This window comes from Pinus tabuliformis, chromosome 7 (genome assembly GCF_031772625.1).
Source record: "Pinus tabuliformis cultivar Carrire ecotype Pingquan chromosome 7, CPIR1, whole genome shotgun sequence".
Taxonomy (NCBI): Eukaryota; Viridiplantae; Streptophyta; class Pinopsida; order Pinales; family Pinaceae; genus Pinus; species Pinus tabuliformis.
Window position 1 is genome coordinate 284,575,363 of NC_142293.1, and position 24,417 is coordinate 284,599,779.

The window sequence follows — 24,417 nt, forward strand, 5'->3', positions numbered from 1 at the left end:
ATTAAGAAGTTGCAGATGCAAGCATTCTGAAGTTGCAGTGATCAGCAGATGGGGAGGCAAACTATCCGCCAGATGTGTTCAAGGTACGTGGACTGAAAGGATTCTTGTGTGCACCTTCAACAAGTAGGTCAAGTGTATCTTGTTCAAGGAAAGATTGGTGGTCATAGTTGTTGACACCAATCCCTAGTTGTGTCCCTGTATCAGGGTTCTATGTAAGGGCCATGATCCTCAGTACGAGAGCCCCAAGATTGTTGTATTAATGCTTGTAATATAGCAATTCGTGTGTTAGAAATTGTCTTGTGCACGAGATTGATTCACTACTATATGTTTCCTGTTGTGCAAAGTGCTTCTGTTGCGGCATTTGTGTGTGTTTGTAATCGTGATCTTAGACTTAAACCCAATTCTTGAGTGTTGTGGAAAAATCAACAAAGTATGGAATACTAAATGATCAAATTCACAAACTTTTGCTCAAGAGCTATCTCAGGCATATGACTCTCACTAATGTCTTCAAGAACATGATGGAAGTGATATGATGAGGAAGATGGAGGAAGGAGAAGATCATCATCAGTGTCATATATCGAATCATTTTCAATGCTCAAAAATATGGCTAATATCCCGCTTCCCTTCTTCTATATTTAAGAACTCACAAATCTTAACCTCATGCGATTCCCAAGGAGCCATTGCCTTGAGCTTTGCATAATAACCAAATGGGGAGTTGCCAAGGGGAATTCAAAATGCCTTGAGAGATGCTTGCTTCACCCTACAACCATTGAATTTGAAGCTTAATGAAGAACAAGGGCTTCGTTCTTCCAATGGAGTTGCGGGAAAAGGATTTATCTTGTCAGCGGGGATGAAACAAAATATTCAAATTTAATGAAGATAGACTCACTTCATCCCCAGCAACGGCGGCAAAAATGTTGCCACAAAATCTAGCAAGCTTTGGAAAGGTATACCCTACAAGGCTAACACTAAACCAAGTGATAACAATGGGGTAGTGGCCCACTGTCACCATAGCTAAAACACCTTCCTCTTTATAGATTTCCAATGGTGGGAGGAGTCCTGGTATGCGAGAAGGTCACCTAATTGGTATTAAGGTCAATGTATAGGGTGAATTGATAAGGTCTTTGTAACAAACAAAGTTCGTATATGCAGTGAAATAATTCAAAAGAACTTAAATATGTAAGTATCCATCGTAGGACAAGTAGTAATTGTATATAAGAATTGTTCAATGTATAAAAGATGTGTGAAATGATTACAATGAGGGTTCGCTTATATACCTAGGCGGGTGTCCTTTCATGAATGGTCATGTCTCTAAGACATGCCTCTTCATTGCTAACTAGCTAACTATTAGTTAATTAATTATTACTTATTGTTATTATATTTATATTTACATTTATTATTTTTATATGAATTATATTCATAACAACCTTCCACAAGAAAGACACAATTTAGGCCAAAGGCTTCAATGAGAAGCAAATTCGCCCTCTTTGTAGAGACATGGGGTTGAGAGCACAAAACTTAGGGCCTGATTAATAGGTTGAGTGTTGGGGCGGCCAAAAGAGAAAGGGTTTCAAACAATGATTTTCAACAATAACAAGTGTTAGGTCCCTATACTACTAGAGTAACCCCTTATTGTTATTAGTACAACCCCCTTATTATATTGTTGTGCCCATGTAGTCCATATTGTTATTATTGTTCCCCATAGAAGCCCGCTATTGGTATTATTGTGCTCTTACAATATTATTGTTATGTCAGCTCTGATTATATTATGACCCCTTAGACTCCTATATATAGAAAGGAGGTCTTGTCATTTGTATCATCCAAGAATTGTTCATTTATGTAAGGTAAAGGAGGTTGCCCCCTCGAAGAGGCATATTTCTAAGGTGTTCATCTATCTTTTCTATGTTTTTGTGAGTTGGTTTCATAATATTTGGTATCAGAGTTTTGGATTCTAGGGTTTTGCTGCTCCAAACAGGTCATCGTGGCATTTTCGCTATAACTTTTTTTCTGCGATGTTTCAGAAGCTTAAAAAAAACCATTTGAGCCGAAATCATTATGATCTTTGGATCCAAATTTCAAAGCTTGTCTCGCTATATTTTGCAGATTCCCGAATTACATTCCAAAGAGGTCACCCAGAGAAAATCGTCATAACTTTTGTTTTGAGCATCAGATTGAAATTTCGTAAGATGTTTCAGAAAGAGAACGACCTGCAGTTTTCTATAGAACACTTTTAGGTACTAAGGTTGAAACAGTTACACGTGGCATTTTGTACAAGTTCACTCTACTGAACTAGTCTATAATCAAGTCACCGTGGGAGATTTGGTATAACTCTACCTTGGAGAATCCAATCTTGATCAGACTTGCGGGGTTAGAAAGAGGACTCAAAGGGCTACTGCAGGATGTGATTTCAGATATTAGAGATCCACAGTTACAGAGGTACAATAAATTCAATATCGAGCTCTTACAAAGTAAAAAAAGGTGTGTAGTTTTTTTTTTTAATTTGCATAAGATTGGTTTGAAAATTTAGTTTGAAGGAATTCAAAGGAATAGTGAAGAATTATTAACATTAATTGATGCCCCGAAGAAAGAAAATGAAAACACCTAGTAAGCAACCTGAAAGCTCTAGCATGACTCGTGAAGAAGAGGAAGAAATGCAACATGATATATCAAAATTACAAGACCAAGTACAACAATTTTCACTCTCACAAAAGGTAACTGAAGCCAAGATGAATGGCGTGGAAGCTAATATGAATGGCGTGCAAGTTAAGATGGATGGTGTGGAAGCTAAGATGAATGGCATGGGCACTAAGATGGAAGAATTAAAGATAAATTTGAATAAGTTGCTACAAGAAATGGTTACTAATGGTGAAAGGGTAGTAAAGGAAACTCATGATGAGAACAAAATAAATGTTAATCATGATTTCACAGACTTTAATATTGGATTGAAGACCCACCATGTTCCAAAAATCGATATGAGGAAGTTTGATGGCAAGGATCCCGGAACATGGATACTACAAATGGAGCAATTATTCGATCTCCATAAGTGCAAAACACACAAAAGGTACGTATTGCAATTTTATATTTGGAACCAAATCAGTTTGTATGGTATACATGGCTTTGCTCTCATAAACAAATTGTCACTTGAGCAATTTTTACGGAAGAAATGATAGCACATTATGAGGATACAAAAAGCAACACCTTTTTTAGCCAATTGATAAATCTCAAACAAAAGGGTTCAATGATGGAGCACATTGAGGACTTCCAAAAATTGAACATAAGGGTAAAAGATATTCCAGAGGAGCATAGGATTGATGTGTTCATAGGGACATTAAAGAATAATATCCAACATGAGGTTCGCCTTTGGGAACCTGATTCATTAGAGAAGGCATTCAGGTTAGCAAGAAAAATGGAAAGCAAAATTATGGCAACCAGGAAGCCTACCACTCACAACTATAAAGATAGAAGTGTTGTTACCCTTAGCCTTCCACAACCTACAAAGTTGACACCACAACAATTGGAAGAAAAAAGAGCAAAAGGGCTTGTTACAATTGTGATAGCAAATACGCTAAAGGTCATAAGTGTGCTGAGAAAAAATTATTCTACATAGATTGTGAAGAGGAGGAAGAAAAGGAACAAGAAATTTCAAAAGAAGAGGATATACTCCAGGAACAAACTCTAGATAAAGAAAAAATTAATCCAACCATATCTTGTAATGCATTGGCTAGAATTACCACTCCTCAAACTATCAAGATAGAAGGACATATCAAGAAGAAAAAGGTAATAGTGTTGATTGATTCAGGAAGTACCCATAATTTTATTCATTGTAAGACAGCCAAGCAATTGAATTGCTTCCTATAACCAGCACCAAAGTGTCAAGTGATGGTTGGAAGTGGAGGAACCTTAAATTGCTCTGGAAAGTGCCATAATATCAAGCTATCCATCGGAGAATATGTATTGAATAGCCCAATGCTTTCTATTCCAATGGGTGGTGCTGATGTTGTACTAGGAGTCCAATGGCTACAATCCTTGGGTACAATAGCTTTTAATTTTCAAGAACTTTTCATGAAATTTTGTGTAGAAGGAAAGGAAGTTGAATTAAGGGGTATTACAGGGAAACCGGGAAAGATAATCAGCTCTAACGGTATGACAAAGCTTCTAAAGAAGGAACAACGAGGCGTAATTGCACAATTATGTTCGCTAGAGGTTCCCACATCGAAATCATTTATTTCTCCAGATCTCCAAAAAGTGTTGGACAATCATTCCAAGGTATTTGAGACTCCCAAAGGCCTCCCACCTATTCATGATCATGATCATGCTATTCATTTGATTCCAGGAAGTGTTCCTCCAAACATTAGGCCGTGCAGATATACCTATGCCCAAAAGAGTGAAATTGAACATATGGTTGCAGAAATGCTAGAGGCTGGTATAATTCAACCTAGTCAATGTTCTTTCTCTGCTCTAGTAGTATTGGTGCACAAGAAGGATGGATCATGGCGCATGTGTTCGGATTATAGGGAGCTCAACAAGCTCACTATTAAAGATAAATTTCCCATTCCTGTCATTGATGAAATATTGGATGAATTGCATGGATCAATTTACTTCACCAAGTTGGATCTTCGTTCAGAATATCATCAAATCAGAATGAAGACTGAAGACATTCTGAAAACAGCATTTAGAACTCATGAGGGTCATTATGAATTTTTGGCCATGCCATTTGGCCTTACCAATGCACCTTCTACATTTCAAGGTTTGATGAATTCCATTTTCAAACCCTTCCTTAGAAAATTTGTGTTAGTATTTTTTGATGATATACTAATCTACAGCAAGTCTTGGAGGATCATGTTCAACGTGTTGACAGGGTGCTCAAACTATTGGAGAAAAAACAATTATATGCAAAAAGCTCCAAATGCTTCTTTGGAGTACAAGAGGTGGAATATTTGGGTCATATTGTATCTCATGAAGGTGTTAAGGTAGACCCTAGCAAAATTAAAGCCATTAAAGAATGGAAAATCCCCACATCCATAAAGCATCTGCGAGGATTTCTCAGGTTGATAGGGTATTATCGCAAATTTGTTAAAAACTTTGGGAGAATAGCAGCACCTCTAACAACATTATTGAAGAAAGATGCATTTTCATGGACTCCAGAAGCAACAAAGGCCTTCGAATATCTTAAAGAGGCAATGTGCCAAGCACCGGTCTTAGCTATGCCAAACTTCACAAAACCTTTATCGTGGAATGTGATGCTTCAGGAAATGGAATTGGTGTTGTTCTAATGCAAGATGAAAGACCCATTGCTTTCAAAAGTTGTCCAATCAAAGGAAAGTATTTACACAAAGCTATTTATGAGAAGGAAATTTTGGCAATACTAAATGCACTTAAGAAATGGCGACGCTCCCTAATGGGAAAACACTTCAAGGTAAAAACAGATCATGATAGTCTTAAATACTTTTTAGAACAAAGACTATCCTCTGAAGAGCAACAAAAATGGGTCACAAAGATGTTGGGTTATGACTTTGAAATCATCTACAAAAAAGGGAAGCAAAATGTTGTGGCAGATGTACTCTCAAGAAAGAATGAGGATGTGGAAGCATTGTTTTGTGCTATTTCTATTATCCAACCAAATTGGATAAACGAAGCAAGGGATGAATGGAGAAGGACGAAGAAGTGTGGCCACTCATTCAAAAGCAATGTGGAAAAAGTCGAAGTCGGGATTAAATCGGCAAGGGTCCAGAAGTTGAAAAAGTCGTTAAATTCGAGAGTTTTTTTAAAAAGTCGGCAAAAAATCGGCAAAATTAAAAAAAAAATACAAAAATATTCATTTTTTTTTAATCCCAACATTTTCAATAAAATCCAGACTTTTTCAATAAAATCTCGATTTTTCAAACAAAAAAATTAAAAAATCGTTAAAGAGACTACCTCATTCACGATTTTTTGGAAGAAGTCCCGATTTAATCCTCTACTTTTTCAACTAAGAAAAATCAGCCGATTTAATCGGCCACCTAAAAAAATCGCATTTTGGGGATTTAATCCCGATTTTTTCCCAACTTTTTCCACACTATAACTTGTGCCCACGTAGTCTCCATATTGTTATTATTGTGCCCCATAGAAGCCCACTATTGGTTACATTACTATTGTTATGTCAGCTCTGATTATATTATGACCCCTTAGGCTCCTATATATAGAAAGGAGGTCTTGTCATTTGTATCATCCAACTGTTCATTTGTGTATTGTAAAGGAGGTTGCCCCCTCGAAGAGGCTTATTTCTAAGGTGTTCATCTATCTTTTCTATCTTTTTGTGAGTAACTAGGGAAAAGAAATTTGTGGGTGAAATTGGAGTGAATGCCTACCAAAAGAAGGGATTTTGTGGCTACCACTCTCCTCTTGTCATTTATACTCTCCAACCCGAGAAATTCCTCTTACCTAGGAATTCGCAGCAAGCCCTAGCTTGGTTGCTTGGCCTTAAAGGGGCCAAATTAAATGAAAATTTATGGATTAAATTTGAAGTCGTCATCAACAAAGGAGGGCCAGTGTCTTATCCTTGGGATGATGGAGTCTGAGTTGATTAAATGAACAAAAAGTTGCTAAGGAGGAAGGATAATTGATGCCCTAGCACCAACAACTCTTGCAATCATGCAATGGATCAAGAAGTTTCATGGGAGAGTTAATAAAAGTTCACCACTAGGATTATCATTCACTTGTTATTTAACGAGTAATGCATGCAATAATATTATCTAGATCCAACCAAATAGATTTTCAACAAATTAGGGCACAATGGCAAATCTTGGATTCAATATATTCCATACATTAGACAAAAAGAAAATACTTATTCATGCATGATTCCATTCATTGATCCAAGACAATAGCTCCAAAGACAAACGATTTGCTCCAAATATCAAAATGCATTTATAGGTCACATCTCTACCACAAGAAAAGAGGGTCGAAATTTTTACAAACATAAATTGGATAAAATAAAATAAACATCTATAAATATAAATAAATGTAAATACTAAACAATCAAGTAAAGATTATCTTAAGTAGTCATTAGTCAAGTGAAAAGACATGTCCAAAAGATATGCCCAATCACGAAAGGACACCTGCTTAGTTAATATATGTGGGTCCTCATTTTAACATTCGACATCACTTGGACATTTTTATATATATTACTAAATTATTACAAATACATCGTCTATTTTACGTTTAAGTCAACAAGCTACAAGTTTTGTTGCTTCAGTGGTATCGAAGCCATGTCGCATAATATAATCATGTTTGTCTTTGAACTTTGTCTGCCGCACAATGTGCCATTACGTTCACGTTCTGAATGCGTTGAGCAGTTTAGTAAAGTTCAAGAAGCATTTCAGCAATTAGAAAGATCATGTGCAGAAGTTACAGCATGTCTAAAGAAAATTTATGCAGAGGAAGACGATAGCGATGGTGAAGAAACGAAACAAGAGGAAGCAAAAGAAGAAGATTTCGATCAAAATGTTGATAATGAAAATGAAGATGTAATAGATAATGATAAATATGAAGATGATATCGATCAAGATGAGGATCCAGATGAAGTTGATCTTGATGTGGATGAGGACTATCTTGAGAAACAAGAAGATGAACAATATCATAACAATGAGGAAAATGTTGAAGAAGACACTGATGATTCTGAAGAGAGCAAGCCTTTAAGTCATGAGGTGTCTATATTTCCAAAAGGAGCTACAGAAAACACATTGGCCAGAGATTCAAAAAAAAGATGCAATTTGTTGCCTACTAGCAAATTTATTCAGCCAAAAAAATCTATGCAAACAGAGGTTGCGAAGTTGCAGACTGAAGCCTTGCAAAATCATGTGAGCCCAGCTACCGAACATGTTTTTGACAACCCCTTTTGGAACAATGAGGGTGATGTGAGTATTTCTTCTATGGTTGTCTCCATTCAAACTGTGGAACTAAAAGAGCCTAAATCTGGTCCAATTGATGTGGTGCCAATTACTGATAGCAAACATGTGGTATATAGTCCACTACCTGATTCCACAACCACTACCATATTAGAGAATTTGGATAGCTTTGCAATTCTTCCTTCTTCTGAGCCTAATTCAGTAGCCACACCTGAATCTGCAAATTCATCTTCTCTTGTTGCATTTCACACTGAAAACAAATCTGTGTCTAATGTATCTGAAAGTGATGGGGTTGCTAGTACGCTATACTCAGAAACTGAGGTTTCGTCCACATTTCCAAATGTAGAGGTGGAAACCTCTGCAATTTCAACTGTTTCAGAGTTTGGTTCAATGTATTTAAATACCGAGTCAAAGAATGTTGAACCGAGATTAGAGGTAGGAGAGAGTTTCATGGAAAAGGATGCAACTATTTCTGCTATTTTCGACAATGCCTTTCCCAGTGATAGTACAATTTTCCAAGAGGTGTTTGATAGAAAAATTGTAGAGGTTGTCATGCAAGAGTGGTATAGGACCATGAGTGACTTGCCAACTGGACTTCTTCAAGTTTTTGAAATGGGGTTGATTAACTCAGCTCAGATGGTCAGGGATTTATCAATGAATGCAAGACCAACTGTGGCCAGGTTTGTTTCAAGGGCATTTATTGGATGGATGATTGCGGATCCAGCCTTCCTTCATAAAATATTTTTGGAGAAGGCCACAACTATTTGTTGTAGTGCTTGGTGGGAATTAAACCATCGAAAAGATAGGATAAAACAGGAGTGGGACTTAGCTCTGATGAATGTGTTAACTGTTTCACTATGCAATGCAACAATAGTTTGGTCCCTTGCTCCCTGCCGCTCATATGGAACCACATTTCAGTTTAATCTGCAAAATACTTTATAGAAGCTTCCCAACAATATTTTTGAAAGAAATTATCCTCTTCGAGAATTTCTTTGGTGGTTTGGGCAAAACAAGTGGTCCGACATAATGATGGCCACTTCTCCTGACATGACAGTAAATTTTATGTTTCGTCACTTCATCCAACAAGTAGAGAGCAATGCTCCAAGGGCTAATGGGAGTAGAGAAAATAGTCCCTATGTGATATTTGTGTTTGTGTTAAGGCCATATGAAAGGTACAGCAACTTTATGGAGCGATGGATGAAACGAAATCTGAGGGAAGCTTGGTTCCGTGCCGGAATCCGGTGGGGCCACCAACTTCTTGACGAAGACGAAGAGGTTCCATGGTTTGTGCCATACATTCCCATCACGAATGAACACCTCCATATGCCGGATACCACTGCAACACCGACACCTTTGGACGGACATCTCCATATGTCAGCTACCACTGCAATGCTGGCACCTCTGGACGAAGTCTTATCCACTAACCCAACGTTGCAGCACGTTGTGTTCACAAGTGCATTTAACTTCCCCCGTGTTGATCCCCCGTGCTCAACATACCTCTCTGTTGATCCCGTCGCTCCACGCCTCTACCCTGCCACTCTACCTTCTCACATTTTCAATAGCCCAACAAACTCCATTCCTCTCGTTCACATTGCTGAACAGACACCAGTCAACGTTGCAGCGTAAATTCGGGTAGGTTGGTGTATTGAACCATCATGTCCCAAGTCAAAGGGCAGGACGTCAAATATTAGTAATGTTGGTTGAATAACTATACACGAATCGATACACAGTAATTTTATTTAATTAACATACAGATAACAACATAAACATTACAAAATATATATATATATATAAAGTTATATTTATAATTATTATATATGTAAAATATATATATAATTAAAAAAAATATTATTTAAAAAATTAAAAAAACTAATCTATGGTTTATAATTATTATATATATAAATATATATATATATATAATTTAAAAAAATATATTATTTAAAAAAATAAAAATAAAAAGTAAAAGAAGAAAAGGTCAATATATAAAAAATAAAAAATAAACGAATTATACACGCTGAGCTACCAGTGACGTCAAGTTACAGAAGTCAGGATAATAAAATGCAAGGTGAAGAAATTTGTTCAGGGCTAAGACGAAGGAAATTGTCAACAATAAGCTTTGAGGACAAAGCTTCTAAAGGAAGGGGCAGTGTTACAAGCATAAATTGGATAAAATAAAATAAACATCTATAAATAAATAAATGTAAATACTAAATAATCAATTAATGATTATGTCAAGTAGTCATTAGTTAAGTGAAAAGACATGTCTAAAAGACATGCCCAATCACGAAAGGACATCGGCTTAGGTATATATGTGGTTCCTCATTGTAACATTCGACATCACTTGTACACTTTTATATATATTAATAAATTATTACAAATATCGCTTATGTATTTTACGTTTAAGTCAACAAGCTATAAGTTTTGTTGCTTGAGAAATTCTCTAAAGAAAGGTTGAAATCTCCAAGTTGTGATGATGATTTACAAGAATAAATGTGTCATGTATTTATCTGAGGAGTTCAAATTCTAATTTTAGCCTGATGTCCCTTAAAATAATAAAATAATGTACTAATAACAAGCTAGGCCATAAGTCAACATAGTAACAACAATAAAACATAACTCTTTCCCACATGCATCAGCCGTAAGAGAGAGAATTATGATGTCATGCATACGTGAGCCATTCTAGAGCTAGTGTTGAGGCCTCTTGGTGCCAAGATGTGAGTAGCAGCCTTCTAAAATCACCTCCCTAAGGGTTTCCACTTAGGTCTCTATCAATACTCCTCTATCAACCCCAATTTTCATCTTGGGGTATAGAAGTGGTCTCATGGGTCTCCAAGCAGTTAAAATGCATGTCTTTGCTCCAATGTTTGGGGCTTTCAAGGTGGTGCTAGCCCTCCCATGTCTCAAAGTATGAGACCATCCTCCTTTAGGCCTCGAATCAACAACCCACCATCAGTGCTAACCGGTTGGGGGCATGCTAGGTCTAGGTGCATCAACCCATAAAAGTCATCAATGTATGGCAAAAAATGCTGGAATGTCATGGGTGCTAGACGTGCCCTTGAGTGTCTATGATGCTCTGCTATAGCTTGGATTCTCATGGCTCTCAACACTCCACCTGTGCATGTAAATATGCTCCTCTAAAAGGCTTGGGCCTTAATTAAGTTTCCCAAGCCATGGTTGTAGAACTACTTGACAATTACACAATATCTAGTGCTAGCAACTACATCATTAAGTACATTTAACCATGTTAGCTTAAGGGAACTAAGCTTGAAAGTAAGGGACAATTTGACACTTCAAATAAGGTTCCCCTTCCAAAATTGAGGCTTTGAACGCACAATGGTGTTACCTCCCTAGGTATGAGTGGCTAATATACCACCCTATTAAGTGTTTCCAGCCCCCAAGGGGAAGAGACATGTCCATGGTCCACCCTTCAATTGGTAGGCGTCATGTGAACAATGATGGAATGAAGGGGAGAACACTACATGACCAAATTCCATGGTCAAAGGGACCAACTATAATGGGCTCCTCATTCTAAGTATATAGATGTGGGGAGGGAGCAATCGTGGATGCATGAGTTACCAACTCAGCTTCTTTTTTCCACCCCTCTTATGCACCTTTTACTTGTTCTAGATTTTTTCTTTGTATTACGGCTCATAGCTCAAAGGGTTAGAGCTTGCTTTGTGTGATATATAGCAGTTGTTACCCCCCTTAATGGTGAGACAACTCATTGCCCCCCAGGTGTTGGGTCATGCAAGGGTTCCTTCTCATAATAGGAGGAGCAACAAGTGCTCAAGAACAGGGTGATGGCCATAATGAGTGTGGTAGAGCTCATGCTAGACTTTTACCCACGTGCTAATATGTTTGTCCCACACATATTTTGCATTTTGATCTTCTTTTGTCTTTCCTTGTGGTCATCATATATGTTTTCTTGTTCTTTTAGCTTCGTCAACCTCCAAGGGCAGAGTTCTAGGCACTACCCAGGTATGGGAGTGTATGGTGCCAAATCCGAGAGAAACAATGGTCAGTTGAATTCAAATAATGGAGGTGGAATATAGGGCTTGTAATGTTAGATGGAAAGTGGTAAGTATGGAATAGGGAGAGATGGGACTACGTTGTCTCAATCTAGGTTTCCCAAGTACTGCTCCTCCTATACACCATTAGGCCATTAGGGGAGATCCCACTAGACTAGTATGAAAGATTAACCCCCCATTTAAGGTGAGGGAACAAGATCATGATCAAAACCCCTTTCTTCTAGGTTGGCCCATAATCCATGTCAAATACCCAAATACAAAAGAAGCATAAGCACCCGATTGCAAAAATGAATAAAATACCTTTTGATCAGAAGCCCAACCTTCCAACATGTACTCTTGCCAAATGGGTGAGGAAGCATATGACAAATGCAGGTGGCGGAGATATGAATGGCACATTGTCATCAACTAGTAGTGGTTGTAAGGGGTTGCGAGCTGGCCGGCTGGAATAGATGATGGGAGAAAATTTTATCCTATGGGGTCACCCACTTTTAATGGGTAACAGGCTCAATATCAAAGCCATATGGAACCATCAAAATGTTAGGCTAAATGATCAAAGGGGGGATATATGAGTGAGGGATTGTCCTTGCATCCAAGGCCAAAATAAGGAAGCTTTGATCTATAGTTGTCTTCTAGGTCTAGGATTTAATTTGATGAGTGGGTGGCAGTCTACTCTGAATATGTTTGGTGTTGATCTCTCTAACCCTCTGGGAACATGTGGTCTGATGTAATTTATCTGGTATTGATCTCTTTAGCACTCTAGGAACATGTAGCCTAATGTAATCTATCTTGTGTCGATCTCTCTAACACTCTAGAAACATGTGGCTTATGTATGGACAAGTTCAACCAAGCCAATCTCAATAATATTGACTGGCCTCCTAGTGGGTTCGTCAACTGGCCTCCCAACAGGGAGGTTGATGAGAAGAAACTCAAGGTCTCACCATTCTATTATCTTGTGCACTCTAGAAATTTGTTTGTCGCTTGTTGCTCTGATCTATCGAATCAACAAGTATGAGGTGATCAATCTAGTCATCCCAATGCGGTGGATAGCACACAAGCGTTGAGATTTGTCATAGAACAACTCCCTGATGAAGAGGGATAAGCATCTTTGGTCCTATCAAAAGAAGGTAGAGAGGGAGCCCCGAGTCCTTGTAGAGGCGATGATAGCAACCTTTGATCTTATTATAGCGAACACCAAAAAATAAGGTGCATCTCTATGTTCAACTCTTGAAGGCAACACACTCTGCCTAGACAATGGACTGCAAAATTGTTCACTTACATCCAATGATGTGTTTACATTAAGAACCTAAATTACAAACCCTACAGTTAGTTTATTTGCCCTAGCTTTTTTTTGGATTTAGAATCACTCCAAATGAAACCCTGTTATAGTTTGTATCTTAGGCATTTATCATTTGTGGTGTTCCTTTAAAACCCTAAATTCATTTTTCTTTTGGTTTCATGGTAAGTTAAGGATAAACTAAATCAAAATCCTATGTTTTCACGATCTAATGACTTATTTATGCATGCCCTAATGTCAGGTGTTGTTTAAAGGTGCGCTAGAGAAGCTAATTCAAAGTTTCTTACGAATTTTTCAGCCATTTTCTAGGGATGATGTCATACTTTATTTGTTGTTATGTGCTACAATAACTATCAAAATTTGTTGTAATTTTGTCCTTAGTTTACTCCTAAATTTAGCCTTCATTCCATATATTTTTAACACATTTTTAACAGTTAAATTTGCTATTGTATATACTTTTATTTTGCTGCCATTTGTTGTCCCAAAACCCTAATTTAAAGCAGGTTTGAGCTTTTCTAGTTTTGATTTGTTTGGGTAATCTAGTTGAGACCCCTTAGGCTAAAACCTAGCCTTTACAATGTACATTGACCCATAAGCCATTTGAAACCAAGTCTTCAATTTACTCTTTCATCCACTGCAAACCCTAGTTTTACATATCCTTGTCTAGTGGATTTTTTTGTAGGATCCTTTAAGGAACATTTAGCTTAAGATATTTGGGTTACATGATCCCTAAGCCCTACCAACGAAGCCTTCATTGTGTTGGATTGTGTCCTTCACTAAAGAGAGGGGAGTAGTTGCTGAGGTGATAATGGTAACACTCTAATGCATGTGAAAATTCCTAGACTCGAAGGAACCCCTACTACATCAAATCTAAATCTACTTCACCTACTTGATCTTTAATATACAATAACCAAGTTATTCTTCTGAATACTGAAGCAAATTATTTCTACAACCTACACTAATTAAATATTTGATCTCATGAAACAAAAAATAGAACAAAGAACACGATACATAGGACACACTTATATTTGGACACAATAGTGCCCGGAAAAACCCAATGCGGGAAAACCGGTGTAGCAGCTCTGAGGGTTTATTATTATGCAAGAGAAATATCTGAATACAAATCTAGGATGCTCATCTAGTAATCCTTTACAAAGAAAATACTGGCGGAAAATCTAAGTGAGTTTTACCTCACTTCACCTAGCAAAATTTCCGCTGATCCGACACAAGATTGTCTAACCCTGGCTATTTCTGCGTCAACCCTGCGTCACCATTTCTGCCCTCTACATCATCTATCCCGGCTATTTTGGCAGTTATCGACAGTTCCAACAATTCTGGATTCTGGGTGACAATGAGCTTTTCTACGTCATCTCTCTCAGCTACTGTGCTACCTCTCCGTCAGCGCTCCTCGTTGTTCCGACAGTTCTAGATTCTGCGTGACAAGCAGCTTTTCTACATAAGCTCTCCCGACTACTGCGCTACCTCTCTGCAAGCTCTCTTTGTCTCTCTGTCAGTATTCTACGGGAAGTCCTTCCAGATTCTCACTAACCCTCTGCTACAAGATCTCCCCAATCGATTTTCCTCCTAAGAACTTCTCAGCTCAGAAAATCAATTTCCTCAATGTCTCTGTGTGTATTTCCAAATGAACCCCAAGCCTCCATTTTATACTTTTCCTGTTGAGTCTTCAACAATCGAGATTAAGTCTATAATCAACAGCTAAGATTAAAACATGACTTGATCCGCCTCCTAGATCATTCTCACCCATATTTTGATTAATACACATTAATATTTTAATTTCCCCAAGTTTAGACTTAAGAACCCCATTAAAAATATTAATTATTTTAATAAAATACAATTTGGGTGGAATTGCACCAAACGGTTTCTAGGTTCTTTAGAATTCATGTGCCTTAGCCTCCCCACCAATTTTTAAGACTAGAGCACTTCCAATGCTACCAAAAACTAACAATGTGTTGCACATTGTCTAGGTCACCTAGTGAGGCATTGCACTAGTCGCTAGATTTTGTTATGAGAAGACCCTTTTAAGAATTGATCTACTAATTTTAGGTTCAAAGTATGTACAAGTTCTCACAGATCTCAAACTTGTTATTGAATGGGGTTTCGTTGATTTCATGCATTCATATGCCATCGAGATCGACAAATTAAGGAAGTGAATATCCTAACAGGGCTTGTGTTGGATAGATGGTGTGGAAACTATCTCTAGAAACCCAACACTCTCTTGAGAAAAGAGTTAGAGACCTATGATCCAAGTATTGGAAGAGCACGTGCTAGTTCTTCCCAATTCCCCGTAAACACAATGAAACCTCCAGCTAATCTCATCAAGCGCAACAACAGAGAGAAAATGAAAACTGGAGAAACAAAGATGACCCAACTTGAGTGGGTTAATTGATCAGATATTAGGGCCAAATTATAGCAACCTTACAAATAGGTAAGCAAATGTAACATAGGTGTAATCCCCAACATCAAAGAAGATAAAATCAATTTCATTGCAACAACAGTAGGGAAAAAGATAATGGACTTTAAAACTACATAAATTCCCAATCACAATTGCAAGGCATAAGCACTGCAGCAATAATCAATGTTTCTTAAAGTGCCGATTGTTGTTTTATTTCCCAATTCCTTGTAAACACAATGAAACCTCCACCTAATCTCAGCAAGCACAACAAAAGAGAGAAAATGAATACTGGAGAAACAAAGATGACCCAACTTGAGTGGGTTAATAAATCAGATATTAGGACCAAATTATAGCAACCTTACAAATAGGTAAGAAAATGTAACATAGGTGTAATCCCGAACATCAAAGAAGATAAAATCAATTTCATCGCAACAACAATAGGGAAAAAGATAATGGACTTTACAACTACATAAATTCCAAATCACAATTGCCAGGCAAAAGCACTGCAGCAATAATCAATGTTTCTTAAAGTGCCGATTGTTGTTTTATTTCATATTGACTATATATATTATAAATGATGAACGCATTTCTCAATTCTAGCTTTCTGTAGAAATTCAAAGCACAAATTGCATTCATTTCATGGTATGATATTTCAACTCACGTGCAAAGATATTTCAATACAGCAAATGTCACTTTCTTTCTTCAGGAGCAGTATCTAGAAAATCTTGAAGGGGTAAATTACAATTTTTATGGATATCTAAGTCACAAAAGTGCAGATGGGAACCATCGTGCCTGGAATTGTCCAAGAGCTAAGAGTAGAAGCTTTTAAATCTACTTAATAATTTGCAATGCCATAACTGTAAAATCCTTGTATTCCTGAAAAAAGGGAATACGAATATGTTGAACCATATGAAAAACTTCAAGACTCGTGTAATTTCAAAATCAATTCAAGACCGCACGAAACAAGAATTTACTTGTATTTGATGTAATTTTTGTAAGCCTGTAGATAAAGATGTATTTTTTCGAAGTAAAGACAACAAGAATTTGCTATATAACTAATATGAGAGGATTGTTATTTCCTTGTGAAAATATGAGCACAAAATGAACAATGGCAGACCTTGAAGCAGAAGTTTCCCATATCATCGATCCTCTTTACTTGAGGCTTAACATTCTCTGGCCCATGTGTCAAGCCAACCTGACGCTGAACATAATCACCCAATACATCTTAATATACATTCTCAAAAACTGAAAACTAATGCCAAAATTAAATCCTCTAAATCAGTATCAAACATTGTTATTAGACCACAACGTGCAGATGTCAACAATGACAGTCCACAAAGATGCACTTGATCAATAAGGTCCAAAAATACATATGACATCACCATCCCATATCTAAAATTAATTTGGCAAAGAACTGTAAATGTACGATACTGCAATCTACATTTCATAATTAAGAATATATTACCTTTCCAGAATAGCCATCTGTCACTAATTTTAGGGAACCACAAATATTATAATGTGTTGCTTTTATCTCTGGGACTGAAGCCATGTTTGGCAGAACCTTGCACAGACAGCCAAAGAAAGAGCTCAAACTATAGATGTCAAAACAAAAGGACTAGAAAGGCCATGAAAAGAGTGTATTATATCCGACAAAACTGTCCATGTGAACTTTTAAGTCATAAAGAAAGGACATGAGGGAATGCACATTTTAAGGAACTATGGAGGAGTGTACCACCGTCCTCATGCACATACAGATACACACATCCACTAGCAAGTACAGAAACTCATCACAAATATGTGTATACTGTGTGTGTGAGAGAGAGAGAAAGCGATCTTACCATGAAATTCTCCAAACTGCTAAAGTCAAAGTGATCCTTCTCAGCCTTGATTGTGTAGCGTGTTGATGTTACCTAATCAGGAAATGGAACAAGCTAAGCAATATGTCCTCAATGTCATCCAAAAAAATACAAACAAGAAGAAAAACTTTATCAGCCACATCCATGCAATTCAATGATCAAATTAATTCACCCTAAAATTCTAAGTCCCTACATAAAGTATGTAAAACCAGTGGCACCTATAGTGCTAAAATAAAATAAGAACACTGCAATGATCCATTTTGTGCCGTATAAACAGTCTATAACACAATAAGCTCCAAAGTTTGGATCAAAATTGCACACCATACTTTTTCATTTAATGCCATGTGCTTGAGAAATAGAATTAGACTGAAACAAAGATGCTTGTGAATAAACTGCTTCTAAATAGTAATTGAAGTCCAAATAAAGAGCATTATTTCATGGTCATTTTTCTAAACTTGTGCAATAACAATAAAAGATGAACACTAGAAGAAAGGACAGAGCAAGCTTTCAAAATCACCTATAGGTAGATCCTCGTGCACATGGAACATTTACATAAGTTTATCCCCAATAAGAAGAAACAAGAAAAGGGGGAAATCAAAGATAGATTTCCATAAGCAAGGATAGCTAACAGCCAGTAACACCAGATAATGCAATAAACACTAAGTTGCACGAAACGGGGAAACGGGGAAGCGACACGAAACGCGGAAGCGAAACGAAACGCGACCTCCCCGAATTTTGGAAACGGGGAAACGCGAATATATATAATAATAATAATATATATATATATATATATATATATATATATATATATATATATATATATATATATATATATATTAAAAACATTTAAAAATTATTAATATATATATGTGCAAGACTGCAATCATAAAGCATTAATGATACATTTACTTAAACATTTTAACATTAAGATTAAATTTACATCACAATGATCACATTTACTCATGACTCATCACATAATGAAAATAAAAATATAGGAACTGGAAAATCCAAAATCAGCCTTTATTTATATTAGTATATGAGGCTGCAAGTACAATAAAGACTATAAGGCTGCAAGAACTATAGAGACAAGTCACAAAAGACTAATCCTCATCATAACAATCCTCATCAAAAATAGAAGCAGCAGAATGCTCAACAGTGGATGGTGGTGCTGAAGAAGATGATGCACCAATTCCACTTCCAGAATCCTCCTCAATATTCAGGGCAGCAAGAGAGAGATCCAAATCAGGATTTTCTGCATCCACATCCCATTCTTTAGAAGGACCACTGTTGTATTCTGGACCCCTACGAGATGCAAGGCGAAGGTTGGAGTGCACATAAACAAGATCCTCTGCTTTCTGTGAGCCCAACCTATTGCGCTTCACAGAATGAATAAAACCATAAGTGCTCCAATTCCTTTCTGCTGATGAAGAGCTTGCCACTTGTGAAAGAATACGAATGGCAAGGCTTTGCAAATGTACACCATTTGCTCCATGACAAATCCACCACCTAACTGGATTCATGGTGCTTCTCTCCGCCAAAGCTGATATATCTGCATAATCATCTATTCCTGCAGCAAAACTGGCAAATTCCTCCTTTACCTCCCTATGTAGGTGAGAAGGAAACATTCTCATTAGTGCTTTTTTCACCCCATTAGCCACCTCTCTATCCTTATGGGGTGCCTTCCTCTTCCCATTGCTTTTAGCAATAAGCTCCTCATCATAAAATTTGGGGTTCAAAGCATGTGCTAAAGTGTGCAATGGTGTATTGAAATTGTTCCACCGGTCAACAATGATTTTCTTGATCAAACCAGCAAAATGATCATCAACAAACAGAAGTTGTGGAGACTCCTGCGAAATGATTTCCATAGTTTTCTCAACCATGGAATCCATGCCATCATATACCTCTCCCAAGAAAGGTTGGTCAGTGTCAGCACTCCGGAGAAGCTCAAATGCAAGGGTTGTGAACTTTAGCAAGAAATCTACCTTGCTCCACCAATCCTCATCAAGGCACAATCTACGCACCATAGATCCCCGCTCTGAATCTGCTTGTCTCCACTCAATCCACAGTTGACTCACCACCATAGAAACTAATGCATGCTTAACCTCAACAAGGCGGCGCAACATCACGAAGTTTGAGGCATATCTTGTCTCAGCAACTTTTAACAACTCCAATTTGGAGTACTCTCGAAATATGGCCTGAGACTGGTGGTGGTTGGTGATGAATTTGATAATCTCCCTTGCATCCCCTGTGACTTCCTTTATCCAGGAAACTTTGTTGTCGATCTCCTCTAAGATCAGATTCAGATTATGGACAATGCATGGTGTCCAAAATATGTTGTCATACCTCCCCTCAATAATCAAACCTGCAGCTTTGCAAACTGGTGCATTATCCGTGATAACTTGCACCACCCTGTTAGCCCCTATTTGTTCAATAGCTTTTATAATAATATCAGCAATGAACTGTGCATCTTTCACCTCTCCTGAGCAGTCTTCTGCCTTGATAAACATTGCTCCTTTGGGGGAAGTGGCAATGATATTTATCAATGGTCTGCGCCTCATATCTGTCCAACCATCTGAGACTATGGTAACCCCAGAGCTACTCCAGGAAGAACGAATTGGAGCTAAAACGTCCTCCACAAGTTCCTTCTCATTTTTGAGAAGCTGGGTTCTGACTTTCTCATAGTTGGGCCCCTTGTACCCTTGAGGAGCTTTGTTAACTGCCCTCAACATATCTTGCCAGTAAGGAGAGCGAACAACATTGAATGGGATACCACATGCATAAATGCACGTGGCAACTCTGGAATCAGCTTCTTCTCTTGCTTGCACATTCACCAATCTAGCAATTCTGCTATCCTGAACTGATTGGGATGCCCCTGAGCCTCTGGTATGTTTGGGTGCTGCTTGTTCATGTTCTTGACTGTGACCCAGACCACCTCTCCTCTTTCTTGCTTCAACTACAATCCTTGGCTCAACGTTAGATGTAGCCTGAGTATGCTCATCATGCCTCCTCTTAGTACCATCCGCCTCATCTTGCTCTCTTTGATATGCCCTCCTAACCAACGGGTCTACTGTTTTTGAGCAACCCACAATCCCCTGTCCTCCTCCATGCAACAGATGCGCCTTCACTCTTGGGTAGGAGCCCTTGTACGTAATATTGCAAAGAGTGCATCGCCATTCCCATGAGCCACCACCTCCACATTTTTGAAGCTTCACCACATGCCTCCAAAGAGGATAATATTCAGCCCTTGGGTTGGCCCTAGGGTTTGAAGTTGCAGCTGCACTTTGGCTGGAAGCCATTGCTGCAAAAATAAATTAAAAAAACAAATCTGTAAATAATAAATTTATAAAAACGTTTTTCATATTTTTGGTTGTATAAACCCTAGAAAAATTAAAGAAATAGTAAGGAAAAAACTAAGAAATAAATGTGGCTTACCCAAATGAATTATCTGTGGCTGAATCTACCCTAAAATGCCAGAAAAGAGGAGAAATATGGCTGTAGCTGAGCCAAATCTGTTGCAAAAATAAATTTAAAAAACAAATCTATAAATAAAAAACGTTTTTCAGCAATTTAGCTGCATAAACCCTAGAAAATTTGAAGAACTAGTAAGAAAAAACTAACAAAATGAATGTGGCTTACCCAAATTAATTTTCTGTGGTTGAAACTACCCGGAAATGCCAGAAAAGAGAAGATAAATATGGCTGTAGCTGAGCCAAATCTGCTGCTACAGAAATCTCTTGCTGAAATCTCCTTCTCTTGCTGCTGAAATCTCTTTCTCCCGCTGCTGAAATCTACTTTGCTCAATGCTCAAAACACCAGCTACTAAAACAACTGCCAATCTCCAAGAGAAACTCAGAAACTCCTTGCTGAATAGTGTGATGAGAGAATGAGAGGCCCAGCTCTTTTATAACTTTAGAAACGCTTTCTAGAAGTGATTAGAAACCCTAACCTAAACCCTAAAGTAATTAGAAAATTTTTTTTTTAACCGACAAGTGTTTTTTTAAAGGAAACGGGGCCCGTACGGCGGGGAAACGAGTTTCCGTCCGTACGGGCGCGTTTCCATCTCGGGAAACGCGCCCGTACGGACGGAAACTCGTTTCCCCGCCGTACGGTACGGGGAAACCCGTTTCCATTTCGTTTTCTGGAGGAAACGGCCCCCTGCCCAGCGTTTCCTGCAACTTAGAATAAACATCTACAGATGCCAGGAAAGGAAAGAAAGCCAGATAATTTAGAAGGAAAACATCCAAGAGAAATTTAAGATCTCTCAAAAGCAAAATAAAAATAACTTCCAATAGGGACCTTAACTCACAATATGACGAAGTTGGAGAAAGGTGGGAACTGACAAACAGAAATTCTCAGACAAAAGTGAATGCCAGAACTCACACAGCAAATATAATTGTATTTCAACTCTACGGGTCCATATAATGGGAGAAGAGCACCCATATGTAGAAAAGGTAACTTCGCACAATTATTCCGTGTGGCTTCTCTTAATTTAAAACAATATCAAAAAATTACATTTGGAATTTCACTCCTGCTCCACTCCCCTTATCATATAGGTGATTATAAATAAACACATATACCCATGAGACATATAATACTAGTGTAGCCCCCATATTGTTATTGTTGTGCCCCATGTAACTCCAATATTATTATTGTTGTGCCCCACAGAAACCCGCTATTGTTATTGTTGTGCTCTTACATTATTATTGTTATGTAGGCTCCAATTATATTGTGACCCTTTAGACTCCTATATATACCAAGGAGGTCTTGTCATTTGTATCAATCAAGAATTGTTCATTTATGCAATGTAAAAGGAGGCTGCCTCCTCGAAGAGGATAATTTTCAAGTTGTTGATCTATCTTTTCTTTTGGTTTTGTGATCTGATTACATAACATTTGGTATCAGAGCTTTGGATCATAGGGCTTCACTTCTTCAAACAAGTTCATCTCAGTATTTTCTCTATAACTTGTTTTCTGTGAGGATTCAGAAGCTGAAAATTTTACCACGCGGAGTCTAAATCTTGCTAAACTTTGTGTAAAAATTTCAGATCTTGGTTCTCTATATTTTCGGAGATATAGTGCAAGGAATTTAGGTTTTCTGCATGCTATAGAATTCAGTCTCAAAAAAGTGACCTAGGGGAAATCGTCATAACTTTCTCTTCGAGCATCAGATTTAAATTTCATGAAGAATACCTAAAACTGCATGGATTGTAGTTTCTTGAGGAAGAATTTCCAGGTTAAAGGTCGAAACAGTGACACATGGAAATTCGTACAAGTTTGTTATACTGAATCAGAACATAATCAAGTCATCGGGGGAGATTTGGTATAACTTTATCTTGAAGAATCTAATTTCGGTCTAACTTGTGGGATTACAAAGAAAACACAGACATCTACTTTGGGACGGAGTTTCAGACCTTGGGAGGCCGAAATTACAGAGATACATCAATTTCAAGATTAAGCTCCTAAAACCAAGAAAAAGGTGCGTAATTTTTCAAATTTGCATAACTTTTGTTTGAAAAAACAATTTGAAGTGATTCAAAGTGCATATTGAAGCATAGATATCAGTATTTGGTTCTAAAATGCTTTGAAACAAAAAAAAAATGATACACTCAGTAAGCCAACAGAAAGCTCTATTATGACGCATGAAGAAGAGGAAGAAATACAAGATTATATATCAAAATTACGATAACAAGTGCAACAAATTTCGCTCTCACAAAGAGTAACCAAAAACGAATTAGAAGTGATGATGAATGTTAAGATGGATGGTTTAAAAAGAGCATGGAAGGTTTGAAGGATGGTTTAAAATAAAAAATGGAAGGTTTGACAAAGTTGCTGCAAGAAATGTTTCCTAATGGCGACAAGGTATTCCATGAAACTCATGATGAGAACAAAAGGAATGTGAATCATGATTTTCAAGACTCTAACTTTGGTTGAAGACCAACCACATTCTAAAGATAGATATGAGTTAGTTTGATGGCAAGGATATGATAACATCGATACTATAGATGGAGCAATTTTTTGATCTACATGTTATGCCGCGTACACAAAAAGTATGCATTGCATCTTTATATTTGGAACCCAATGAATTTGTGTGGTAAAAATGGCTTTGTTCTCGTAAATCAATTGTCACTTGGACAATTTTACGGAGGAATTGGTAGCACAAAGAGCAATACCTTCTTTAGCCAATTAATAAATCTCAAAAAAAAAAAAATCAATGACAGAGCACATTGAGCACTTCCAAAGATTGAATATCAAGATAATTGATATTCCAAAGGAGCATATGATTGATGCCTTCGTAGGGATTTTAAAGGATAGCATTCAACATGAGATTCGCCTTTGGGAATCTAATTCATTAGAAAGTGCATTCAGAGTGGCAAGAAAAGTTGAAAGCAAAATTATAGCAACAAGGAGGTCTACCACTCAGGTTTGTGGGGGAGTGGCTCCTTCCCCCCTTCAAATCGCTCTTAGACCGTGCTCCAAGCAAGAGCGAATCGGGAGGGACCCCGAGCATATTCCCGCCAAGAACGAATTTTGTGAGTGCGCTCCTACAAAAAAAAAAAAAAAATTGCACCTTTGTTTTTTAGTGTCTTGTCCTTTGGGAGAGATGGAGTCAATGAGAATTTATGGTTTGGAAAGAATTCACCCAATCAAGGAGGCCTTCAACAACTTTCATGGCATTTAGAGCATGAAAATAGTTGTTGCACAGACTTTATACTTCGGTTTGCAATAAATGATGATTTATCGAGATGTATTTAACATAAATTATCTCTAGGAACATTCACCCATTCATACATGGCTCATGACATGATGCAACACCATAAAGAACAAAAATTCTCACAATTTCATAGAGCAACAATAAGTTTCAGACTTGTATAGCGAAAATCCCAGCAACATTCATGTGACAAAAGTAAATGACAAGAATAAGCATTAAAAAAGTACTTACATGT

General features: G+C 37.5%; 1 protein-coding gene across 1 annotated transcript in view; it reads right to left on the reverse strand.

Moving 5' to 3' along the window:
• LOC149246976 (Carbohydrate-binding-like fold) overlaps positions 1-24,417 on the reverse strand; it is a 312,430-nt gene that overhangs the window by 114,665 nt on the left and 173,348 nt on the right. Inside the window, exons 12-14 of the mRNA XM_089458086.1 lie at positions 17,457-17,528; positions 17,084-17,179; positions 16,736-16,819 (exon numbers count right to left, since the gene is read on the reverse strand). Coding sequence (XP_089314212.1) covers positions 16,736-16,819; positions 17,084-17,179; positions 17,457-17,528 — 252 coding nt within the window. The remainder of the gene's footprint in view (positions 1-16,735; positions 16,820-17,083; positions 17,180-17,456; positions 17,529-24,417) is intronic.